This window comes from Hirundo rustica, chromosome 2 (genome assembly GCF_015227805.2).
Source record: "Hirundo rustica isolate bHirRus1 chromosome 2, bHirRus1.pri.v3, whole genome shotgun sequence".
Taxonomy (NCBI): Eukaryota; Metazoa; Chordata; class Aves; order Passeriformes; family Hirundinidae; genus Hirundo; species Hirundo rustica.
The window spans coordinates 8,457,947-8,480,298 of NC_053451.1; the positions used below are offsets into that span (position 1 = coordinate 8,457,947).

A 22,352-nucleotide genomic window follows, 5' to 3' on the forward strand; every position below is an offset into this window, starting at 1 on the left:
GCCCCTTGTTCATTCACCTTGTAAAGGCCATCAGAAAAACTATCTATGCAGCCCGCATGTCCTTAAGTTTCCACAGCGGCAGACGGCCGCTGACTTGCACTCAACCAGGCCGGCCTTAAACAGGTTACATCGGCACGAAAACAAGATACACAAGAATCGGCGCACACCGCCCCGGCTGTGGCGGGGGACGCGCCCGTTTGCATTTCTCTGTTGGAGACGCGACTTGGTTCCTCTCGCTCCGGAACAAGCGAGGGGAAGCGACACCTCCAGGAACGAACCCCCGCAACATACAGAGATTTCGCGGCCACCGTCCCACCACAGGTCAGAGCCGTAGGGGAAGATCCCCGAGGTGGCGGTTCGCGATAGCCCCGCGGGGTAGGGACGCGACCACTTACAGCTCAAGACCCCCACGTAGAGGAGGAGCAGCAGGCTCAGACTGCGGCTCGCCATCTTCCCGTGGAGGCGGTGCGGGGCGGTGCCCGGCGGGCTGGGGGCTCAGCGCCCGCGAAGCTGTTACAGTAACCAGCCGGGCTCTGCCTCTTCCGAGCTCGGAGCCGCCCCAAACTTTCAACCTGTCCCAGGAGGCGGTTCCCCGCTCCGAACGGAGGAGCCGGGGCCGGAGCGGGGATGTGCCCTGGCCGCCCGCCCTAGAGCGGGGAGCCGTGGCGGGCAGCGGTTCCGGGAGCATCGCTTTCCTCTACCGCCCCAGCAATGCCCCCGCGCATCCCGGGGGCTGTGTTGTGTTGAATCCAGTAGCTCTACTCCCCGTTTTGTTAATTTATTTATTTTTAAGCTGGGACATCTTCATAAGCTCAAGGACATTTGTTGCAACAGAACAAACTTTTCGTTAGGAAAAGGTTGAATTTCTCAAAGAAGAGCGTTGTCCCTGTTGGTGCGTTTTCCTCAGGCAAACCCCCCGCCGCGGTGAAAGTAGGGATAACGGGGTGAGATCACGGAACAAACATTTGGATATTCCGGCTAACAAAAAAGCCATGGGAGGGCGAGGCGCTGTTTTAAGGCGAAAGAAGTCACAGAAAGAAATTACTCCTTTTGCCTGTCTGTACAGCTGGACTGGATAGAATCCCACCTAAAGCAGGAGACGTGTCACACGGTGATCTTCAAAACCTTTTATGTTATTATTTTATACCAGACTGGGAGAGTTTTTGGTGGTTGTAATACATATAGTTCATTTAATATACACACTTTTTCTCTATGTACTTTGCTCACCAATAGTATTCTTAAAAATACTGTTAAGTACTTTGTTAGAAGTGCACAAGACTGCTATCTGTATTTTTTATCTTTTAGAGTCAAATGTAGTAGAAATGTTTTCATTAAATAATGCATGGAACCCAAAATGGAAAAATTTACTTGAGATGCTCAGCTTAACAGGTATTCTTGGAGAACTTTCCATAGACAGTCCTTTTTAGAATAATAAAAATAGTCTATAATTAACATCTGTATACAAAATGCAAGTCAAGAATAGCTATCTTATTTTGTGCTAGCTGTTCTAGTCAAGTCCTTCATATAGAAAAGCCTTGAAAAATTGAGTGTAATTGCAACATGATTTCAAGATTTGGATGTTTTGTAACAATCCCAGGAATTAATAAAATGAAAGACTCTCCTCATTTTATTCGACAATATTTTAGATTATTTTACATTCTCACATTGCAGTGAATTCTTCATCTTGTTAATGAAACTTTCTATTGCAAATATAAAGTGCTGATGATAATCTGTTCTAATAATAAGAGTTTACCTTTTTTTCTATTGCACCATCACTGTGTTATAGTCCAATTTTTATAGCTATTAGAAATGCTCAAATTAAGGTGCAAACAAGACTATATACCAAAGTCAATAATATGGGTTTTATTTATTAATAGTAAATATGAGAGAGAGAGAGAGAGAAGGAGGGAGAGAGAGAAAAAAAGAAAGAAATAGAAAAGAGGTGGGGAGCTGGGGGGACAGAAAGAGAGTAACAGAGACAGATCAAAGAAAATATCACCATTGTGTGAATCCCAACGATGTTCTGTTCATCCTCTCCAGCTGGTCTTCTTAGTGGTGAAGGTCGCCCCGGAAAAGCATAGAATCCAGTGGATTAATATATGGTCAGGCCAGGCCAGGTGGGAATGCCCGGGGGTAGAGGCAGTTTCTTGCAGCAGGCTCTGGATCTGTTACATCACTTTGCATCACATGCAGTCCTGTGGTACAAAGCATCTGGGGAGTGCTTTGGGGATCTTTGATGAATTAAGACACCCCCTCAGCTGCCTCTCATGTGAATGTCATGTGGATGTGCCCTTTGGGGTTGGAGGTTTCATAGCTGGAATGGTTTGTGTAAGGGAGGACATGTGTTCACTGCCTCTGACCAGAGGTTACACCACACATCGGAAACCTCCTCCTCTCCCCTCGGTTGAGGGGGAGTCTGTGTAAACCTAGCCTCTGTGGGCTGTGGTCTCCCCCACCCCAAACCTAGCCAAGGATGATTCTGCTGCATTTGGCTTTCTTGTGGATGCATTCCTTTCCCTCAGCCTTGTTTGTTTCTTCTTGGACATGAGATGACTGAACATAACATTGCCTTTATCTTATCTAGGCGGCTTAACTCACAGTGCAAAATTTCAGTCAGGCATCTCCAAGGAGGGGTGGGCTTCTGCGGTTGTAGCTTCTTTATACAGTTTTTGCTATAATGGGCAAAACTCCTTCATAACAATGTTTAAGGCATGAACCACATCAGGCCCTGATGCAGTCAAAGAGTTTTGTTCTCCTCACCTGTTGTAATGCATTAATTGGGTTTATTTTTCATTGGATTTTTAATGTTTTTTCTATGTATCTGTCCTATGTTCTGCCCATCCCCCACACTGAGATGTAACCTAACTCTCTTCCCCTCCGACTTCTCCCTTATTGGGTAGTGCCTCTGGGCCCTGCCCCCTGGGGGAAAAAGCCACGACGGGGGAGGGGCGAGCCCTCTGGCCTCAGCAAGCAAATGGGACAGCTCCAGCCAAGCAGGGCAGGACTCGAGAATAAAAGATGTAATATCCCACCCGGTGAAAGAGAGCAGACTCTTTTACTTTTGCCATTGGTGGCCGTCTAGTCTCGTGGGGAAAAACTACACTCACCTAACAAAAATCTGTTTTCAAAAACAATTTGTAAAAATTCTGTGAAACCATAAGTCTGACTCTTCACTTGGGAAATATTTTATTTTTTCCTAGATATAGGACACTAAAAATGAATAAAGAGAAATTAAGTTATATTAAGAAATTCTTCCTTTTCGTTATTTCTCCATTCAAAATATGTTTTGTTTTGCAGGGGGAGCAAAATCTCTCAAGTTTACTCATTGGATTTAAGTAGATTAAATAATTCAACCCTCATTCCATGTAAGAAAGAACATAATTTTTTATCCTGTTGATAAGCAGGTAGTATAGATGTGCAATGATCTGGACTGGCTGTTCTCTTGTTTGCAGAGTGAAATACCAGTGCAAGCATAAAGAATAACAGTTCTGTGCTGCTTTTCCTTTTTCTTCCTGTACTTTCCTACTATGATTGTGCTTTAAATGTTCTAGTGTCTCTTGGTTCATCTATAATAGGAGATAACTCAGCAAGTTTTCTGATAACTCTGCCTGCTGATGATAGCAGTGGGGAAGATGCAGGATATGGAGCCACAAAGGGAGAAAATAAGGAAAAAAAAAAGGAATTCATGTGCATAAGCATGTGATATAGGGGACCTATAACTAAATTTAAACAGATTATAATTGCTGTGTAATCAAGTGTTAAAAACAGATAATCCTTTGCCATATAAAAACAGGAGCTTGCTCATTTGCTCAAGACTGATAAGTGGAAACCGGTGCTCAAAAACTAGAAAAAAACTAGATTTGTAGTTTAGACTATGCCCAGGAGCCTTAGAGGACAGCGAGAGACAAAGAGAGCCTACACAAAAGCCAGGTTCATCCAGTGGACACTTGAGGAAGACTTTTACTTCATCCAGTGACCCCCCTCCCCACCTAAGACCACCAGGAGACAATGCGCAAGCACAGACAAAAAATTTGACATACAAAGCTAGAGTAGGTGGGGATAGGTTCTAAATATGTATAGGCGACGTTGAAGCTCTCATAAATATATATGAGTTTAAGTGTATTTGAACAAGAGTGCCTGCTCTGTTTGGCACACATGTCTTCGGCGGAGTTATTCCCTGTGCGTCCGGGCGCTAAGTAAAGCATACCTACTTTATAACCTTGGGTGGTGGAGTCTTTGTTCTGCTTCACATACCTATCATTCTTTATATGGACAGTTGAAGAGCTGTTGTAGTGCATTAATTGGGTTTATATTGTATTTCATTTTTATATTGAGTTTTGTAATGGTTTCTTCTGTACCACCCTGTTCCCCTGGAAAATGTATCACCAGGTTTGTCCCTGCTTGGCCCCGCCCATCCTCCCACATTGGAATGTAACCCAACTCTGTTCCACTCCCACCTTATCCCTGATTGGGTAGTGGCTTGTCCCTGCCTCTAGCCCCTTCCCCCTGGGTAAAAGCCCTGGGATGAGGTGGGGGGGGGGGGGAGGTGGGGGGAGGGGGGAGGGGGGGGGGGAGGGGGGTGCGGGGACCGGACTGAGCTCCAGACTTTGCAGGAGCAGGTCCCCAGAATAAAGCCGTAATCCTCCCTGGACAAAGAGCAGACTCTTTACTTTTGCCATCAATGGACATCTGCTTTCTCTAAAGGAAAAGATTTGCAGCCTCTGGGTAGCTTTTAGGATCTTGAAGGAAAATTCCTTCTGGCGTGGGCTCTCTCTCAAGCTAGCCGAGGCTAAAATGGAGCATGGGTTCTGAGGGAGAGAGAGAGCTGCCTCAAAGAGCTTACTGTTACTGGAACTTACATGGTCCAGGCTTTGATCAAGAAGATACCTTTGAATATCTTTCTATATTTAACAAAGAAGAAACAGTTTTTTTCATATTTCTAAAAAGAGAAATGTTATGTTTGAGGTGGTCAGAGATGCCATTTGAGATTTGGTGCTATAGTCTGTGCATAAGATCTCTGTATACATCTTTTTTCTAAGCACACTAAATTGTTGTCACATATATTTGCTCCAATAAATGCTGAATACAGTAGCACACAGCTGTAAAGTGACCAGTTTCATGTGATTCCATGCATAGCAAGTTGATGGAAAACTATTTTGTAAAACTTCTAAAACAGATTCCATTTAATTTAGTTCAATTGCCAATATGCACATTTTATATTCCATTTCACAAATATTTTTCCTAAAATCCACTGATTGATGTGCTATGTATTCTTTGTGCAGCTTTGACCGCCAGCCTGCAGTACATTGAATCTATCAGCTTGAAAACCTTGCCCTTTAGTGTAAAGAATAATCAGCAGGCATGTGTAAGTGTGTGGACAGGCTGATATTTCCGGTCTAAGGGACACTTTTTTCTTTTGCAATTTTATTTATCACACCTGGATTTTACAATGTCCTGGGGTATTGCTTTAATGGATGTCCATTCCTCTGTTTATAGAAGGCTTTGTCTCCTCTTGACTTCTGTGGCATTTTATTATTTTTTATAGCTGCTTCATATTATTTTTTTTAACTCACATCTGGGGGAAAAAAAATCTGATTTATCTGACATTATCTGCTTGTTTTGTACTTTGAAATTAAAAAATGTGAGCAAGTATAGTTTTGAGAAAAGAAGGAAAAAAACATTTTCAGATAAGTTGTGGTTTTTTTTCTCCGAGCTGTCACTGATGGCTGTTTAAAGACAGAGCACACCATGGATTAGTTGCCTGGCCATACTGCAGTGGACTAGAGTACTGTGAGAGAACATTGTATCACTATTAGACTGTTAAAATATTTCATACCTAAAAGGACTGCTAAAGTTGAACAAAGAAGGCCACAAAATGTGAGGGTAGAACAAGTAAAAGCAATACAAATTACTTGTTCTCAATAGCTTTTTTCAGTGAAACACCCTACAACCCACCTTCATTTTCTGGAATGTCTTGCATGATTTTATCTGACTTGTGAAGTACAGAATCAATGACTCTTTTCTTTTTCAACTGAACTTGCAAGATTACTGCCACTGAGTAGGCAGCCCAGTAGTAATCAAAGGTACATTTCAAAAAAACATCCATCACATTGGATGGCATTGCAGGACACAATTCAACCTAAGCAACAGTGGACAATGCATTAGCCACAATGCTGCTGATGGAGAATTCAGAATTATTTTGCTACAGTGTCCATAATGCTTTACTGCTCAGGTAAAAAAATGCCTGGGTGGCAGAGCCCAAAGAGTTCTGGTGAGTGGTGTTAAATGCAGTTGGCAACTGGTCACAAGTGGTGTCCCCAAGGCTCAATACTGGGGACAACCCTGTTTCATATCTTTGTAATGATCTGGATGAATTCCTCCTCAGCCAGTTGCAGATAACAGCAAGTTGGGTGGGAATGTCGATCTGCTGGAGGGCAGGAAGAGTCTGCAACAGGGATCCAGACAGACTAGATCAATGGGCTGAGGCCAGTGGTCTGATATTCAACCAGGCCAATTTATCAGGTCCAGCCCTTAGGTAACAACAACCCACTGCAGGACAGGCTAGAGCAGAGTGGATAGAAAGCAGGAAAAGGACCTGGGGATGCTGGTTACAGCAGCTGAACATGAGCCAGCACATACATAGGTGGCCAAGAAAGCCAACAGCACTTGGCTTGTGTCAGAAAAAGTATGACCAGCAGGACCAGGGCAGTGACCATCCCCTGCAATCAGCACTGGTTAGGCCACATCTCGAATCCTGTGTTCAGTTCTGGGGTCCTTAATTCAGGAAGAACATTGATATGCTGGAACATGTTCAGAAGGGCAATAAAGCTGGGGAAGGGTATGGAGCTCAAGTCTGATGAGGGACAGCTCAGGAACCTGGAGTTGTTTGGCCTGGAGAAAAGAAGGCTCAGAGGAGATCTTATCATTCTCTAAGACTACCTCCTGGGATGGTGTAGTCAGGTTGGTCTCTACTCCCAAGTAACAAGTGATAGAACAGAAGAAAATGGCCTTAAGTTGTGCCAGGGGAGGTTCAAGTTGGATATTAGGAAAAAAATGGTCACAAAAAGGGTTGTAAACCATTGAAACAGGCTGCACAGGGAAGTGGTGGAAGTGTTCAGAAAATTAGTTGATCCGGTACTTTGTGATATGGTTTAGTAGACGTGGTGATATTAAGTTAAAGATTGGACTTGATCTTGGAGTTCTCTTCCAACTTTAATGATTCTCTGATTCTATAATTCTATGGTATTATGAAGAATATACCTCTTAAGATGTAATTACACTGCAAGTTGTTTTAAAAGGCTGTTGCTGCTTCTGGCCATGGAATGCTACTCTCACTTTGCTTGTGCATGGATATTAATATGAGAAATAATGTGAACCATGTGAATAAACATTATCTTTCAGCAGTACTGACCCTGTAATTTGTATCACTTCAGTGACCTTGCATTCAGTGCCTTGTACAGTGTGCAAGTAAAATTCTATTAAGTAGAACTTTACTCCTGTCCCTAAGAGACAGGTTTGTTTCTGTCTCTCATTCTCTAAGCACTCTGCATTTATCTACTTATAGAATACTAAAGTGAGATTTTTATACCTTACACTAGTAACCTTGTTTTACTTATTTTTAACCATTTAAACCAAAATGATTGTCATGTGATCATTGACTGCATATGATTCCTTGAGTTAATAGGAGAAATTGTGTAGCTGAGCTGTAATTATGCAAATATTAGCATAATTCTAAATTATTTGTATTTAACTAATTTTAAAAATGAGGAAGGATGACTGACTTGCTAAAATTCTAAACCCATCAAATAATGTAACGAAGGGCCCAAATAGCTACCATACTCACACCCCTGGTTTTATGGATGAAAGCCCAGGTGAAGAAGGAAGCCAGTGCCAGGTACCAAGGGGACCCAGCTGTTCCACTGCTCCACAGATGTTTTCATGGTGGAAAATTCCATGTCTTTTATTTTTTGATGCTGAGTTTAATTACATGTTTAGCTCTTAATGACGCTAATTTAGTGTAACTGTCTGACATTAGCTTCATGTTGGCCATTTATATCATTGCTAGCTGAAGATTGCAATGAAGCCCATCATCAGCTAAATTGTAAAACATCAAAATGAACTCTCAAGTTATTTCATAAATGTACTGTTTTAATGTAAACCATGGTTTTCTTTCATGGGCACAGCTAGTTTCTGCTTGTGTTCAATCTTTTGGGGAGGAAGGACAGTTGGGAGGTGTGAGGGGTTGGCCTTAGCTGGACACCAAGTGCTTCCCAAAACCACTCTGTCACTCCTCTCCTCAACTGGACAGGGAAAATATAGTGAAAAGCTTGCGGGTTGAGAGACCATGCACAAATGACCACCACCAACAAACCAGACAAAACTGAGGAAAAATCATTTAATTTATTGACAAATCAGAGTAGGGAAGTGAGAAATAAAAACAAGTCTTCCCTCATCTCACCCTTCTTCCCTGGGTTCAATTTAATTCCTGATTTCTCTACCTCCTTCCCTCCTCAGTAATGCAGGAGGATGGGGAATGAGGGCTGAAGTCAGTTTGTCACACGTTCTCTCTGCTGCCTGCTCCTCATGAGGACTCACACTTCTCCAGTGCAGGCAGTTGAATCTCTGCTCTGGTGCCTGGAGCATGTTCTCCCTCTCCATCTGCACTGTCCTTGGTGTCTGCAGGGCTGTTCCTCTCACACATTCCCAGTCCTTCCTTATCTGCCTACAATTGCTACTGAAGAGTAACTTTTTCCCTTCTTAAATCTCTTATCCCTTAGCACTACCACTATTGCTGATGGTTTACTTTGGCCAACAGTGGGTCTGCCTTAGGTCCAGCTGGCATTGGCTCTGTTGGACACTGGGAAAGCTTCTAGCAGCTTCTCAGATAAGAATACAGGGGTGCTCACCTGTAGCTTCCCTGCTTCACTTCCCAAAGCCTAGCCATGCAGACCCAGTGCAGATGGGCAGTGTTAACAAAGGGGAGCAGGTGGCGAGTGGTGGAGGTACAACCTTCTGGGATGATGTTCCTGCCCAGAGTAATGCTCAGAACTCCCCTCCAGGGCACTGGTTCACACCACTGAGACTGTCAGAGCTCACAGAATCATAGAATCACAGAGCGGGTCAGGTTGGAAGGCACTACCTGGTCCAACCTTCCTGCTCATCCCAGAGCACATGGCACAGGATTGTGTCCAGATGGTTGTGGAATATCTCCAGTGAGGGAGACTGCAGAACTGCTCTGGGCAAACATGGTGTGATTCCACCACCTCTGTCTCAGGAACATGGTGGTGGGATTCTTGGGGTTGTCCTGTGCAGGGCCAGAAGCTGGACTGCAATCACAGTCATAGATTCACAAAATGGTTTGGGTTGGAAAAGATGTTGAAGATGATCTTGTTTCAACCCCTTGCCATGGACAGGGACACCATTCACTAGACCAGGTTGCTCCAAGCGCCATCCAACCTGACTATGAACACTTCCAGGGATGAGGCAGCCACAGCTTCTCTGGGCAACCTGTACCAGTGCCTCACCACCCTCACAGGGAAGAATTTTTTCCTTATATCTAATTTAAACCTATTCTCTTTCAGTTGAGGCCATTTTTCCTTCTTCTGTCACTACAAGCTTTGGTAAATGGTCTTGACTCTCTTTTCTGTAAGTTTTTTTCAGGTGCTGGAAGGCTGCAATTAGGATGTCCTAAAGCTTTCTCTTTTCCAGGCAGAACAGCCCCAGTTCTCACAGCCTTTCCTCACAGCAGTAGTTCTCCATCCCTCTGATAAACTTGGTGGCCTCCTCTGGACTGGCTCCAACAGGTCCCTGTCCTTCCTGTGCTGGGACCCCAGAGCTGGATGCAGCCCTGCAGGTGGGGTCTCAGCAGAGCAGGGCAGAGGGGCAGAATCCCCTTCTTGCCCTGCTGCCCACGGGGTTTTGGATGCAGGCGAGGACACGGGGGTCTCTGGGCTCCCAGCGCACACGGCCGGGGTATGTCCAGCCTCTCACCCACCAGGATGAGATCCTCCGATAATCGTTGCCGATCCCTTCCAACGCAGATTAGATTCTGTGGCTCTGAGTTCTGCCAGGGCTGCTGAAGGGAGCGGCGACAGCCGAGGCCCAGGACGCTCCTGCCGCCCGGCGGCCGCAGGCGGAGCAGCCACGGAACCATACGGATGTTGCCGGTGTTTCCGGCGGAACCGCAGGAGACGGCACCGTGGCAGGGCTGTGGAACATGGCGGGACCGTGGATTACCCGCGGGCTGCGAGTCGGGAGCCGTGAGTGCGGGAGGGAGCGGAGACTGCGGGAGGGAGCCGGGAACCGCGAGTGCGCGGCCGGCCCGAGCTCGGACTCGTACTGCGGCGGTGCTTTCAGGGCCTGAGGTGCTCTTATGCCACGGGGGGTTGGCCTATCTGAGGGAAGGGCCTTTGCAGCCAGGGAGCGACATTAACTTTCGAGTAGAACCACAGAGTAGCTGGGGTTGGAAGGGACTTCTGGAGATCATCCAGTCCAAGTCCCCTGCCGGGGCAGGGTCACCACGAGCAGGTGACACAGGAGCGTGTACAGGTGGATTTGGAATGTCTCCGGGGAGAGAGACTCCACACAGCCCCAGGGTAGTTTATTCCTGTGCTCTGCCCCTCTAAATGGAAAGAAGTTCTTCTTCATGTTGAAGTGAAACTTCTTGTGTTTTAGTTTATGGTCATTGCTTCTCGTCCTGTTGGTGGTCACCACTGAAAGGAGTCTGGCACCAACCTCTTGGCACCTGTCTTTGAGATATTTATATGCATTAATGATATTCCCTCTCAGTCTTCTCCTCTCCAAACTAAACAGGCCCAGCTCCTGCGGTCTCTCCTCATAAGAGAGATGCTCGAGACCCCTCATCATCTTTTTGACCTCTGTTGTTGCCTCAGAGTCTCCTGTTGTGACTTTGTGCAGGCAGTGCAGGGGCCCAGTGTGGTCACTTGCTGGAGCTGCAGATGTGCTACCTTGTACATATTGAGACAGACAGGTGGGTGATCGGTAGTTTAGAAACCAATACCTTATAAGGAGGCTTTGAAAACTCAGAATAGATCACAGAATGGTTGGGGTTAGAAGGAACTACAGTGAGTCACCTGGTCCAATCTCTCTGCTTAAGCAGGATAATCCCAGAGCACATGGCATGGGATTGCATCCAGATGTTTCTGAAATATCTCTAGTTAGGGAGACTTCGCACCCTCTCTGGACAATCTATTCCAGTGCTTGGTCACTGTACAGGAAAGTTCTTCCTCATGTTCAGGTGGAACTACCTGTACATCCATTTCTACCCCTTACTTCTTGTCCAATTCCTGGGCACCACTGAGCAGTGCTTGGTCCATTCTCTGACCCTTCCCTGCAGGCACTGACAGGTGTTGATGAGGTCCCCTCTCGGTCATCCCTTCTTGAGGCTGAACAGCCCCAGTTCCCTCAGCCTTTCCTCATAAGAGGGACTCTGCTGGACCCACCCCAGAATTTCTTACTCCAGGATTATTGCTTACTCAGTATCTCTCCTGTCACCAGGGTACATCTCCACACCAGCTTTCTCTCAGCTGACACCTGATGAGGTGGTTCGGATGCGTAATGAGCTCTTCACCAAAGAGAAAGAGAGACAATTATCTCTTCACCCACGAATTGAGAAAATTGAAGTGAAATATGCTGGGAAGTTGCACCCTGGCAGTGTGTTCATCATGAACAAGGCTCTGTCTACACCATACAACTGTGCCATGCGTAAGTGGATGGACTTCTGAGCTAGCCCCTCATGATGAATGTTGTGCTGCCAATTGAAATAGAAACAGTTAATTTTGGAGGCTTTTTTCACTGTTCATCCTTCCAAGTAATTTACAAATATGAAACTTTCAGTTGTTAGAAATGCAGCAGTCTGAACTGCTGATCCTGAGAAATATGGTTCATAACTAACTAATACTTTAGGGGATTTTTAAACTTTCTTTAGATTTAAGTGAATGGCATTGCAAGAACTCTGTTCTGGCTTTTGTGGATGGTGAAATCTGGGACATGTACAGACCGCTGACCAAATCATGTGAAATTGAGTTTCTTACCTTCAAAGATGAAGATCCAGAGGAAGTAAACAAGGTAAATTTTTATCTTGTTCCATTGTAGGTGACCCTGGTTCACTGTACCTTGTCTCATTGCAGGTGGTCCTGATTATGACCACTTGATTCTGTGTGCATCTTTCAGTTCCATGCCTGTCTGCTTTCTTGAACTTTGTTGTCATTGAAGTTCAGACATTTTTGAAATGTTTTTTAATGGTACATCATGGCTGTCATTTAGCTGGACCAGTGTATGGGCTAGGTCAATTGTTGGCTTTCCTTTCAATTTTTGTATTATTCTATGATTTCAAATTTAAATATCGCCAGGGTTACACCTGGCTTGCATTCTAAGTGCAATTTTGATTTTTATTTTTTATTTGAATCATCTCCAAATAAAAATTTAAATACTAAAGAAAGTAATCATAGAATCATGGAAAAGCTTGGGTTGGAAAGGACATTAGAAGCTCATCCTGTTCCAGCCTCTTCCATGGGCAGGGATACCTTCCACTAGATCAGGTTGCTCATAGCCATGTCCAGCCTGGCCTTGAAAAATTCCAGGAGTGGAATGTTTGGGTTGGCAGCTAGGTTTGTGCATCATCCAGGTAAGTTTTGGGGTGTTTTTTTTTAATAATTCACTTCTAGGCACTAAATTCATGTTCTGAAATTCTCTTTTCAGGCATATTGGCGTTCCTGTGCCATGATCATGGCATGTGTGCTAAAGCGAGCATTCAAGGATGACTACTCAGTCAACCTAGTTAAAGCTCCAGAAGTGCCAGGTGATAAAAGTATTCTCTATTGATTGTCTTTTGCTGCTTCTCAAGTGAGTGTTTAATAACCAAACTTAAAAAGAGTCAGAGACTCTTTTTCCAATGATTGATGGTACTTAGCATTGGTATGTATATTACATGTTGTAGTTGCCTTTAATTTATAATAACCACACTGAAAACAATTTTGTTATCAACGTTCAGAAAATTGGTCCATGTGGCCACTGGGTTTCAGACCACTTAGGATTTCATAGGTGAAATTAGTAACTAAACCCCTGTATTGTGAAGTGACATGATCAAGGTTTCTAGATGTGATGTGACATGTTTCTGTGGGATTTGCTCTAATATCTGCATAAGCTTGTCCAGCACTTGCATTGCTAAAAATGACAATGTCTACACCAAACTGGAAGATGATTGAGGTACAAACAAACTTATTAATAACTTTTGCTCATCTGTGATCTGATCAAGATTTAGAAAGCTGAGAAAATGCACAAGAGAAGAGGTTTGTTTCATTAACAAAACCTGCATAATTATGCATTTAATATATGAGAAGATTAGTTGCTGGTCATATGGAGTGCTATAGCTGCTGGATTTTTTTAGCAATTTTAACATTTGTAGTGATTGATAAGTATGGGTAAATATTTCAGTTCTACCAGAATTTGGAATTATCTTGGCTGTACTCAGCTATATCTTTATACTGCATGTAGAGAAATAGTAATCTTACTGGGCTCATAGATTTGATTTCTAAACAGACATAACTCAGTATACACAAAAGAGTGTTCTAACAACTGTCAGAGAAATTTCTGTTGCCTTTACCAGAAATTTGTGCTGTGCTTGTGTCATGGATAAGCAGTGCTAATATTGTCTGTTTTCTCTATGCAAGAAATTCCTCTTTATCATTTAATAGCTCACATCGGTTTTGTGAGGAATACAATGGGAAAACAGTGAAGTATTTTTAAAGTTAGTGGATTTAGTTTCTTTCTGCAGTGTTAGGTGCAGTTTTATGTAGCAGTGTATTTTTTCCCCTCTTTATTGGGATTCTATTATGCTGACATTGCATTAAAACTCCTTTCAAATTACTTTCTCATTCAGTGAAATTAAAACAACACAAGTTCAGTCTGCCATTTTATAGTATACTCGGAGCTGACAACTTTTGTTTTATGATGAATTTCTAGAGATAATTTTGGTTTTTTTTTTCTTCTCATTCATTTTGTTGTAAGAATATAGTATGATTGTGAAATACATACTTTGTTACAAACATGAATATTTTTATCTTTGGATTGGAATTGCAGTGATCTCTGGAGCTTTCTGTTACGATGTAGTTTTGGACAACAAACTGAATGACTGGAAACCAACAAACGTAAGCACTTTTCAAACATAAACCCAAAAAGATCTATAGCTTGTGTCTGTGTCCAGTTGTTCTTTTTTAATAGGGGAGAAGGGACAGAGCTTTTTCCCCCTTTTTGTAAGTGCACATTCAGAGTAGTCTTTGGGAGCTGATCTCTGCATTTACTAGACATGGTGCTATGGCAGAATGCTCTCAGGTTTCCTTTCAGGCAAAAATAAACTTTGTGCTGTCTGTCACATGCTTTCAGGCTTTAAGTCTGTGGAGCAAGAGAACATTCTAGTCTGAAGTACAAGTTCCAAAACAGTTGATGGAGCTATTGGGACCTCAGTGCTATTTTTGTTACTGTACAGATCTGTTTCTCCTCAGCTGCTTTTGTCTGGTAATGTAGATGCAGCCACAGTCTTAGTGTGAATAGAGTCTCTGAAAATGAAAGTGTGTATAACGCATATTTTCTGGTGGTTTACAGCAGAATCAGTTTGTTCTTGAATAAAATCTATGAGCACATTCAGCTGCAGCTCTCCTTAATAACTTGCTTATATTTCATGCTCTGCAGTAAATCTAATAATCTGAATACTCTACATCTCAGAACTGTTTGTGATCACAGATGTTCTAACCATCTGGTGCCCATTCTTGTTCTTGTGTCCAAAAACCAGCAGAAGTATGTATGGCTAAAAAGCAATATTCATTCAGTGCAGAAATTTTCTTCAATATGATCTTGTAGCTGAAGTAATTTAGTTAGAAATATTTTCTACATGACATTTTAAATGTAATTGCACCTCATAAGATTTTCTTATTTACAAGTAAATCTGAGTTACACAGAACGTCAGACTCTGGTCCAAGGTGACCAATTTTTATTTAATAAATATTCAGTACTCTTTTTTTTTTTTTTTTTTCTTTGCTTTGATCTATCTCAATAGAGCTTAAGTGAAGACACCCATCTTGGAAACAAGATCTGTAGATGAGTATATAACAGTAGCAAGACTGTGTATGTAGTACCATGTAGGGAAAACCTGGGCAGTTTAATTAATAAATATTGTTTCTGATGGAAAAATGCCTATTGCTTTGACTGGGCATTGAATCTGTCCATTAAAACAGTGATAATCTGTAGAGCTCCTATGATAATAGTAAGACACTCCAATAGTAAAATCACTGTATTTAGGGTTTATAGTAGATGATCTTTATTGCTTTGACTAATATTTAGTGTTTGCTGTGCTTTATCTGTTCACTATAGCTGTGAAAAGGTGGTTACAGTTTTTATGTCCTTTTTTTAGGACGACTTCTGTTCTCTTACGAGGGATGCCAGAAAGCTAATCCATCAAGACCTGCCCTTTGAAACACTGTGTGTTGAAGCAAAAGTAGCACATGAAATGTTTCAGCATAATATGTGAGTGTCTGAATTTGCCTTTCTTTCAAAGAGGCAATTAGAAATCAAGTCAGATCTCTGCTTGGTTTTATAAATCTAAAATAAGATGTGATGGGTGAAGTAAGAAGGTACTTCTCCCCCTGCTCTGAATGAGCCTGCCCCCATTTTCTTTCCACCAACTTACTTAGTCCTTATTGTTCTCTCCAGAGGCCAACACCAGACACCTTTACTGGATGTAGTTTTGTAGCAAACTGAAAGACTGAGACTTCTTTTGTTCACTAGCAAGCTTCAAGATTCCACTAGTATTAAATTGAAACTCTGGTGGTTAGCTTTGACATGGTAGCCTTTGCTGAAAGACTTCCATATTTAAAGAAATGTACATTTTTCATGTCCTGGTATCTTCAAATGAAGATTTGATGAAATGCAGTTTTTGAACTGTACAGGGGGAAAATGGATAAAATACTTTGGTCTGTGCTATAAAAACAGGTTTGTTCAAAACCTCCTGTCTTTGCTGAAAAAAATACCTCAGCTGATGTTCCTGGTCCACAGCATTTTGGGAGTTGGAGAGATGTAGGGGGAAAGTGATAAATAATTTATCATTTTGTGAACCAAAATTAAACTATGATGAAGTTGCAAAATAGCAATTTTTTTAGCTTAATGCTGAAAATTATCTTAATGTGACATATGGATCATCATCTCCACTTTCTTGGCTGCATTGACAGCAGGTGGGAGCTGACTTTTGATGGTACCTTTAGATACTGTGAATAGAAAGCACAGAGAACATTTTGCTGTATTGCTGGTGACCAGCTCTTGAGGGCTACACATTGCATAAAATCAGTTTAGGTGGTCTTATGGTGTCTTCTAGTCTTAGAGGTGACCTGAAAAACTCTTACTTGTAGTAGTAGGTCCGTTGTGTCTTTCTGAATAAAACTCTGCTGTGGGAGCATGGTCCTCATATAAAATATGCACAGAATAGACTGGAATAGATGTTTGAATAGGAGGAGACCTACAACAACCACCTACTGGCTGATGTGGAGCTGACAGGAGGCATTGCCCAGATGCTTCCTAATCAGTGACAGGCTTGGGACATCGACCACCACTCCAAGAAAGCCTGTTCAGTGTTTAAACACCATCTCCTAAGGAAATCCTTCCTAATGTCTGCTCTGAACAGCACAACATGTCTGCCTCCCAGCACAACATTAAATCATTCACAAATATCCTGTCTCAGAATCCCATGTTGACTGTGCCTGATGATTACATTATTTTTAAAGTGCCTTTCAATAGTGCTCAGTAAAATCTCTGTAATTTTTCCATGAACTGAGGTTAACTAACAGGTCTGTTAATGAAGCATGTCAATATGTGTTGTCATTAGGAATTTAAACCAGTCTTGAAGCTCACATAAGTACAAGCATGATTTTTAGGATTTTTAAATAAATTAAATTAATTTCTGAAGTGTTCTTATAAGAACTAGATGTTAAAGGTGAGGATTTTTAAAAGAATTTTTTTTTCTTGTCCAGATACAAAATGGAGATGATAGAAAGAAAAGCGTCTCAGAATATGGAAGGAATTGTACTGTTACATAGGTGAGCAAAACTGAACTCCCATTTTGTAATGATTCACTGGGACATTTGAGTATATTTCAAGTACTCTCTGCAGGTGAGAACAGCAAGTTACCTGTGATGGTTTTAAAGATCACTTCCATTCATTATTGTCTGTGTCTGTCTTAAGTTGCTTGGGGTGGCTGGTTTGCTTGGGTTTTTTAAAGCATCCATTATTTTGTGATACTTTGTGATACTACATTTCTATTTCTTGTTATGTTAGAGGTGGTAAGTGCCAGAGTGGTCTTATTGCTTTCAGTGCTTTTACATGAAAACTAAATAAATCTCTAGAGCTTGACAGGCTAAATAAAATACAAACCAAATACTGGTTTGAAAACAAGAGTTAGCATTGCATAATGGATTTTTCTTTCAAAGTTGTCAAGTTCTTCCTAACTTGCAGGCTACTGCTTTGTAGTTGTGAAGATGAGAATAGAACAGCATCCTGGTGATACAGCGTAAGAAACAGAGTTCTTAGTCTGGAGGCGGGAAGGTTGTATGATATCTTAGGCAATTCTCTATCTTAGGCCATTGTAGAATATTCAGTTTTGAACTTTTTATGTCTAAAGAGTTCTTAGTTTGTTCTTGTGGTCCACATCTATCTAAAGGAACAGATATCTTTGCAGTGGTGGTTCTTGAAATTTTAGAACAATGTTGTGTCATTCTTCCTCACACTCTGATTTGCTCAATAAAGGGGAAAATGGCCTTACCTATTGCTTTCTGGGTGAGGTTCATTCTCAGTATTTCTTTACTGTATTATGCCGTCTCTCTTAATTGATTTGCAGTTTTCCAAGAACAGGAAAGGAAAATAACTCTGCAGGTTGTAAACACTGTACTGTGGAAAACAGGCAATCTTGGAGACAAATTTTTTCTGGTTAATGAGTTATCCCAGTTTTAGAGCCAACATGGCATCAAAGATTTTCTAAACCTAAGATCCTTTCCTAGACTTGAGGTTTAAATTTCCTAAGTTCTTTTAAGGAAATTGTGTGACCTGTACTTTTGGTTTAGGAAACTTAAAAATGCTGAGCTGGAGATTTGTGTGGATTTTCTTTCTGTTGACTGGAATTTGTGAATCAAAAATCAAACCCAGCCTCCTTGTATTTCACTCAAAATATATATTTGGCATTTAAGCTGTTTTGGTGTTTTTTTTTTTTTTTTTGTCCCCCCAGGTTTGGTGACTTTGTAGATGTAAGTGAAGGTCCTCATATTCCAAGGACAAGTTTCTGTTTCCAGTATGAGATAACGGCAGCCCATAATCTTCAGACTGACCAGTCTGAATTGATAAGGAGATTCCAGGGTGTGTCCTTGCCAGTCCATTTGAAGGTAAGTAATCTATTTTGCACAGGTTTTTCTTCTTAAAGTTAGAGCATTTTGCCTGTGTTCCCATCTGGGTTAGGTGCTGTATTGGTAGCTAAATGGAATTCATTGTTGAGAGCCATAGCAAAGGAGGACCCCTGATGACAACTGTGTTAGATATTTGGGATTAATTTTCCTGAAACTGTTATGGATGTGCAGTCAGAACTAGAAAGATTTGCATGAGAGGGCCCATGATGTTATCTTTCAGTATGGATAGTGTTGTTTCAGTTATATAATTTCTGTGTGGATATTTCATTCTGCTTGCTTAAGTTGTGCATGCCAATCTTCTGACATCAAGGCTACTGACAGTCCTTAAAAGAGCGGAACTTTGTATTTATACTCATGATAAATATACCACTCAAAGAATTTCATGACACCAAAGTAAAATGCAGCAACAATGAAAAAAGTCCTAGCTCTAATGAGTCTTCAACAAAGGCTTTGCAGAACTGGAAGTTGAGGCAGGAGTCTTTATTCCCATTCCTGTTCACTAACATGATTTTGACCTTGTGGTCTAGCACATGTGCTATTGTCTTATTTGGAGAAATTTTTAAGGGTTCCTCAGGTCATCTCTCTGTTCCCTTCCTAAGCGTAATTCCCATTTTTGCCAATTAACTCCTCAAGGATTCCACACAGTGGATGAATTATAGAACCATGGAATAGTTTGAGTTAGAAGGGATCTTAAAGTTCATACAGTTCCAATTCCCCTTCCATGGGCAGTGGCACCTTCCACTGGACTAGGTTGCTCAGAGCTCCATCCAGCCTGGCCATGAGCACTTCCAGGGATGGGGCATGTGATGGGTAGACATTTATTCAAGACGCCCACATGAATATGGGCAAATTGGACACCAAAATTATAAGTTGTGGCATTTGAACTGGGCATTATTATGGTTTTGCACCTTCGTTTCTATACATTTGTCAGAACCAATCTATGATAGGATTATTTTTTATCTCTGTTAACATCATTTAATGACATTTCACACAGGCTCACCACACTGTGTGGCACAAACTGCTGGAAAGATCAAAGAGACTGGTAAGTCTTACTAGTCTTACAAAGGTGTGCTCTGATTGAGGACAATTTGAATGATTAGAGGTAGGTAGTATACTCAAGAACAATGATAGGAATGGAAATATTCATAGGTGAATGGAAATCAGATGTCTATCTGCTTGTTTATTAGAGGACATGGTAGCACAGTTTCTGCGGTGTGTTATTAAAATGTGTTATGCCATTTAAAAAAGCAGCATATACTATTTGATCAATATGATTTGTCCAATTAAAAATATTTTAAATTAAATAGAACTATGAAGTATTATAGCCACATATGACCAAATAACCACTATCAAGACATGTTAAACATAGGAAGTCTTTGTAAGTATTAAAGAGCAGCTGTTTCAGAGCCTTCCGATCAGTAATTTTACTTACTTGTTTGGCAAGAGACAGAAGAAAAAGTACTTCATGTCTTCTGAAACTTGTTAGCAAAGGATATATTCTGAGGCTTCCCCATGGCATCTTTCCTGTACTTAGTTTGAATATTCTTGTCCTTCAGGCTGTTTGATTTCAGAGAAGATCAAGTCTTTGTAGGTTTTCCTTTCTTGTTACAGTGACAGTATGAGGCAAGGATTTTTGGGATCAAGGAGAGTGAAATAATTTTTAAAAATATATCAAATTTGCTATCTTTCTGCAGGTCACTGAAGAAGAATGTTTAGAAGCAGCAACACAATGAATTGAGGCAAAAGATAGAACTGAAGAAGGCAAAACTATCAATTTAAGTTGAACCTCTAAATATACATAATAAAATGTGTATTTTTACATGACTTGTTTGTGCCTCATACAAAAATGTTTTGGGTAATTAATTTGAATTCTGTGACCTTAATCATAGATAAGTGTAGACACAGGTATACACGAGATGTTTCAGTCCACTTTAAAGCATACAAAAATGTTTTGGGTAATTAATTTGAATTCTGTGACCTTAATCATAGATAAGTGTAGGCACAGGTATACACGAGATGTTTCAGTCCACTTTAAAGATTTCCTTAAAGAAAAAAAGGGAGGGAAGGTGTCTTGGTTTTGAAAGACAGTTGTTTGCCAAGGAAAGCTAGAGCCTCCCTTGGAATGGAGAATGTATACCCCTTTCCTTCCAAATTATTATAATTTTGCAATTAGGGGCTTTCAGGCAAAGATATGGGAATAGGAATAACAGTTTTTTACTAGGAATATTTTAAAAAGAAGGAAAATACAAATGTAGTAGTGCAAAAAAACAAGAAAGCAAACAAAAAATGCTGGAAAACCCTGACAGAGTCAGGGATACGACCTGGCACCTTGTGGGTCAGGGTGTTGGAAGCAGTCTAAATAAGTCCTCCTGGAGTAACAGATGTGGTTCTGTGGAGTAGACATGGTCCTGTAGAAAGTCCAGTGTGATGAGATGGGTCCGGTCTTCCTCCAGGAATCTAGGAGAAAAACTGGATACCTTATGTTCTTCAGTCCCAGTTTTTATCTAGCTAGGAACAGTTGGCTCTTCCCCCACTGGGTGGAGCATCTCAGAATGGGATGATGGAATGTGTCATGTCATTGGTGGGCCCTAATGGGGCCCTATCAGAAGATGTCCCCCCTGGAGGATGGAGGGGTGGTGAAAGAGATAAGAAACACTGCCCCACTTGGTGTTAATGGCTGGGCCATTATCAGAAGGCATCCGCCCCCCCCCCCCCCCCCCCCCCCCCCGGAAGGCTGAGAGAAGGATAGAACATCTCCCAAAAAACAGCTTTCAACAGATGAAATGGAATACACATTTTAAGGTTACATAATCCAATACAGAAGGTAATATTTTATCTGCAATAACTTGGAAGTTGCCCCTGTTCTTACCTTGACAACAGTAATTGCATGTGTCCATCCATATGGATGTGTCCTACTGCAACTGAAAACTGAGACAAATAGTATCTTAAAAAGATACCCTTAAAAGTATGTAAAGGTATAATTGCCATTGCTTTACCAATACAAAAATAGTAGAATGCGAAAGCCAGAAAGTTCTTGGAGTTTAATAATTTCTTGTTGCTGCACAAGTGCAGTTAAAGGTCATATTCCAGAATAATACCAAGAATGTAGTTCATTACTTGCATCCCCAGTGTAGTAAGATTTATTATGCATTTTCTTTCTTTGATATTTAAATATGGTGACTTTAATTAAATCTCACTAGCGGGTGTTATTAGATGATGTTTTCTAACATTCTGTATTTTCATCCCTAACTCATTAGAACTATTGTAATTATACCAGAGGAAATTATTATTACTTTCTGAAGGGCAAATATTTTCTCTGAATTTTATCCCAGTTATTATTTTTACCATTAACTGCATCACATGATTCCTAATCAGTTGACACCACAGTTTTGTAAGAGCAGGGTAGTAGTTCTGTAAAATATATTTAGGTATTACCCATGTCTTCCCAGGATACTTGGAAAACTGATGGGTTTTTTTCCTCTTGATTACTGTTGCAGATGACTTTCTATAATGGTATCAGGTGCTTATTTTTTTAAATAAGATTGTTCATTCAAAGTTTACAGTGAAATACATATATGCATTTACACATTCTATATATTTTCTTTAAATTGAACTTGCCAGAGTGTACTTTGGCTTTGAACCTGTTGTGCTGGTGATGTTGAAGAAGCAGGCATTGGTTCTTACCTGAAGAAACACAAAAAATTTCTATTTGTGTTGTTTTGGGGGAATTTGTTGTGGTTTTCTTTTAGTTTTGCTTGGTTGGTTGGTTTTTGTTTGTTGTTTAATGCACTACTTGCCATCTTTGATAAACCCAAGACTGGTGAAATTTTGCCATCTGGTTTGAGATCCAATCCAGGTGGTCTATTTTGAATCTTAAGCTTGTTCTGTTACAAC

At 41.3% G+C, this 22,352-nt stretch overlaps 2 protein-coding genes across 4 annotated transcripts in view; one reads left to right on the forward strand and one right to left on the reverse strand.

Annotated features, from left to right (window-relative positions):
* JAM2 (junctional adhesion molecule 2) overlaps nucleotides 1-624 on the reverse strand; it is a 28,293-nt gene extending 27,669 nt beyond the window's left edge. The window contains exon 1 of one of the 2 annotated variants that reach the window (XM_040054957.2): nucleotides 396-624. In XM_040054957.2, coding sequence (XP_039910891.1) covers nucleotides 396-450 — 55 coding nt within the window. In that variant the 5' untranslated portion in view covers nucleotides 451-624. The remainder of the gene's footprint in view (nucleotides 1-395) is intronic. The other variant, XM_058419286.1, reaches the window with a different exon arrangement.
* Nucleotides 625-10,149: 9,525 nt separating this feature from the next.
* Nucleotides 10,150-20,282, forward strand: MRPL39 (mitochondrial ribosomal protein L39). 2 transcript variants are annotated; one of them, XM_040057048.1, is made up of 10 exons: nucleotides 10,150-10,259; nucleotides 11,518-11,724; nucleotides 11,948-12,087; nucleotides 12,721-12,820; nucleotides 14,101-14,168; nucleotides 15,428-15,540; nucleotides 17,037-17,102; nucleotides 18,284-18,437; nucleotides 19,453-19,500; nucleotides 20,153-20,282. In XM_040057048.1, exons 1-10 carry the CDS (start codon nucleotides 10,217-10,219, stop codon nucleotides 20,189-20,191), a joined length of 978 nt encoding a protein of 325 aa, XP_039912982.1. In that variant the 5' UTR covers nucleotides 10,150-10,216; the 3' UTR covers nucleotides 20,192-20,282. The 2 variants fall into 2 exon arrangements, with proteins under 2 accessions (XP_039912982.1, XP_039912981.1); XM_040057047.2 differs by lacking the exon at nucleotides 10,150-10,259 and adding an exon at nucleotides 10,649-10,990.
* The last annotated feature ends 2,070 nt before the right edge of the window (nucleotides 20,283-22,352 follow it).

What these genes read in the sequence shown, in the direction of transcription:
- MRPL39 (XM_040057047.2), top strand. Translation starts at nt 10,846, where the DNA reads ATGCTCGAGACCCCTCATCATCTTTTTGACCTCTGTTGTTGCCTCAGA. An exon ending in TAAAGCTCCAGAAGTGCCAG is followed by an intron (nt 12,821 to 14,100) that starts GTGATAAAAGTA and finishes TTGGAATTGCAG; the next exon opens with TGATCTCTGGAGCTTTCTGT. An exon ending in GAAATGTTTCAGCATAATAT is followed by an intron (nt 15,541 to 17,036) that starts GTGAGTGTCTGA and finishes TTTCTTGTCCAG; the next exon opens with ATACAAAATGGAGATGATAG.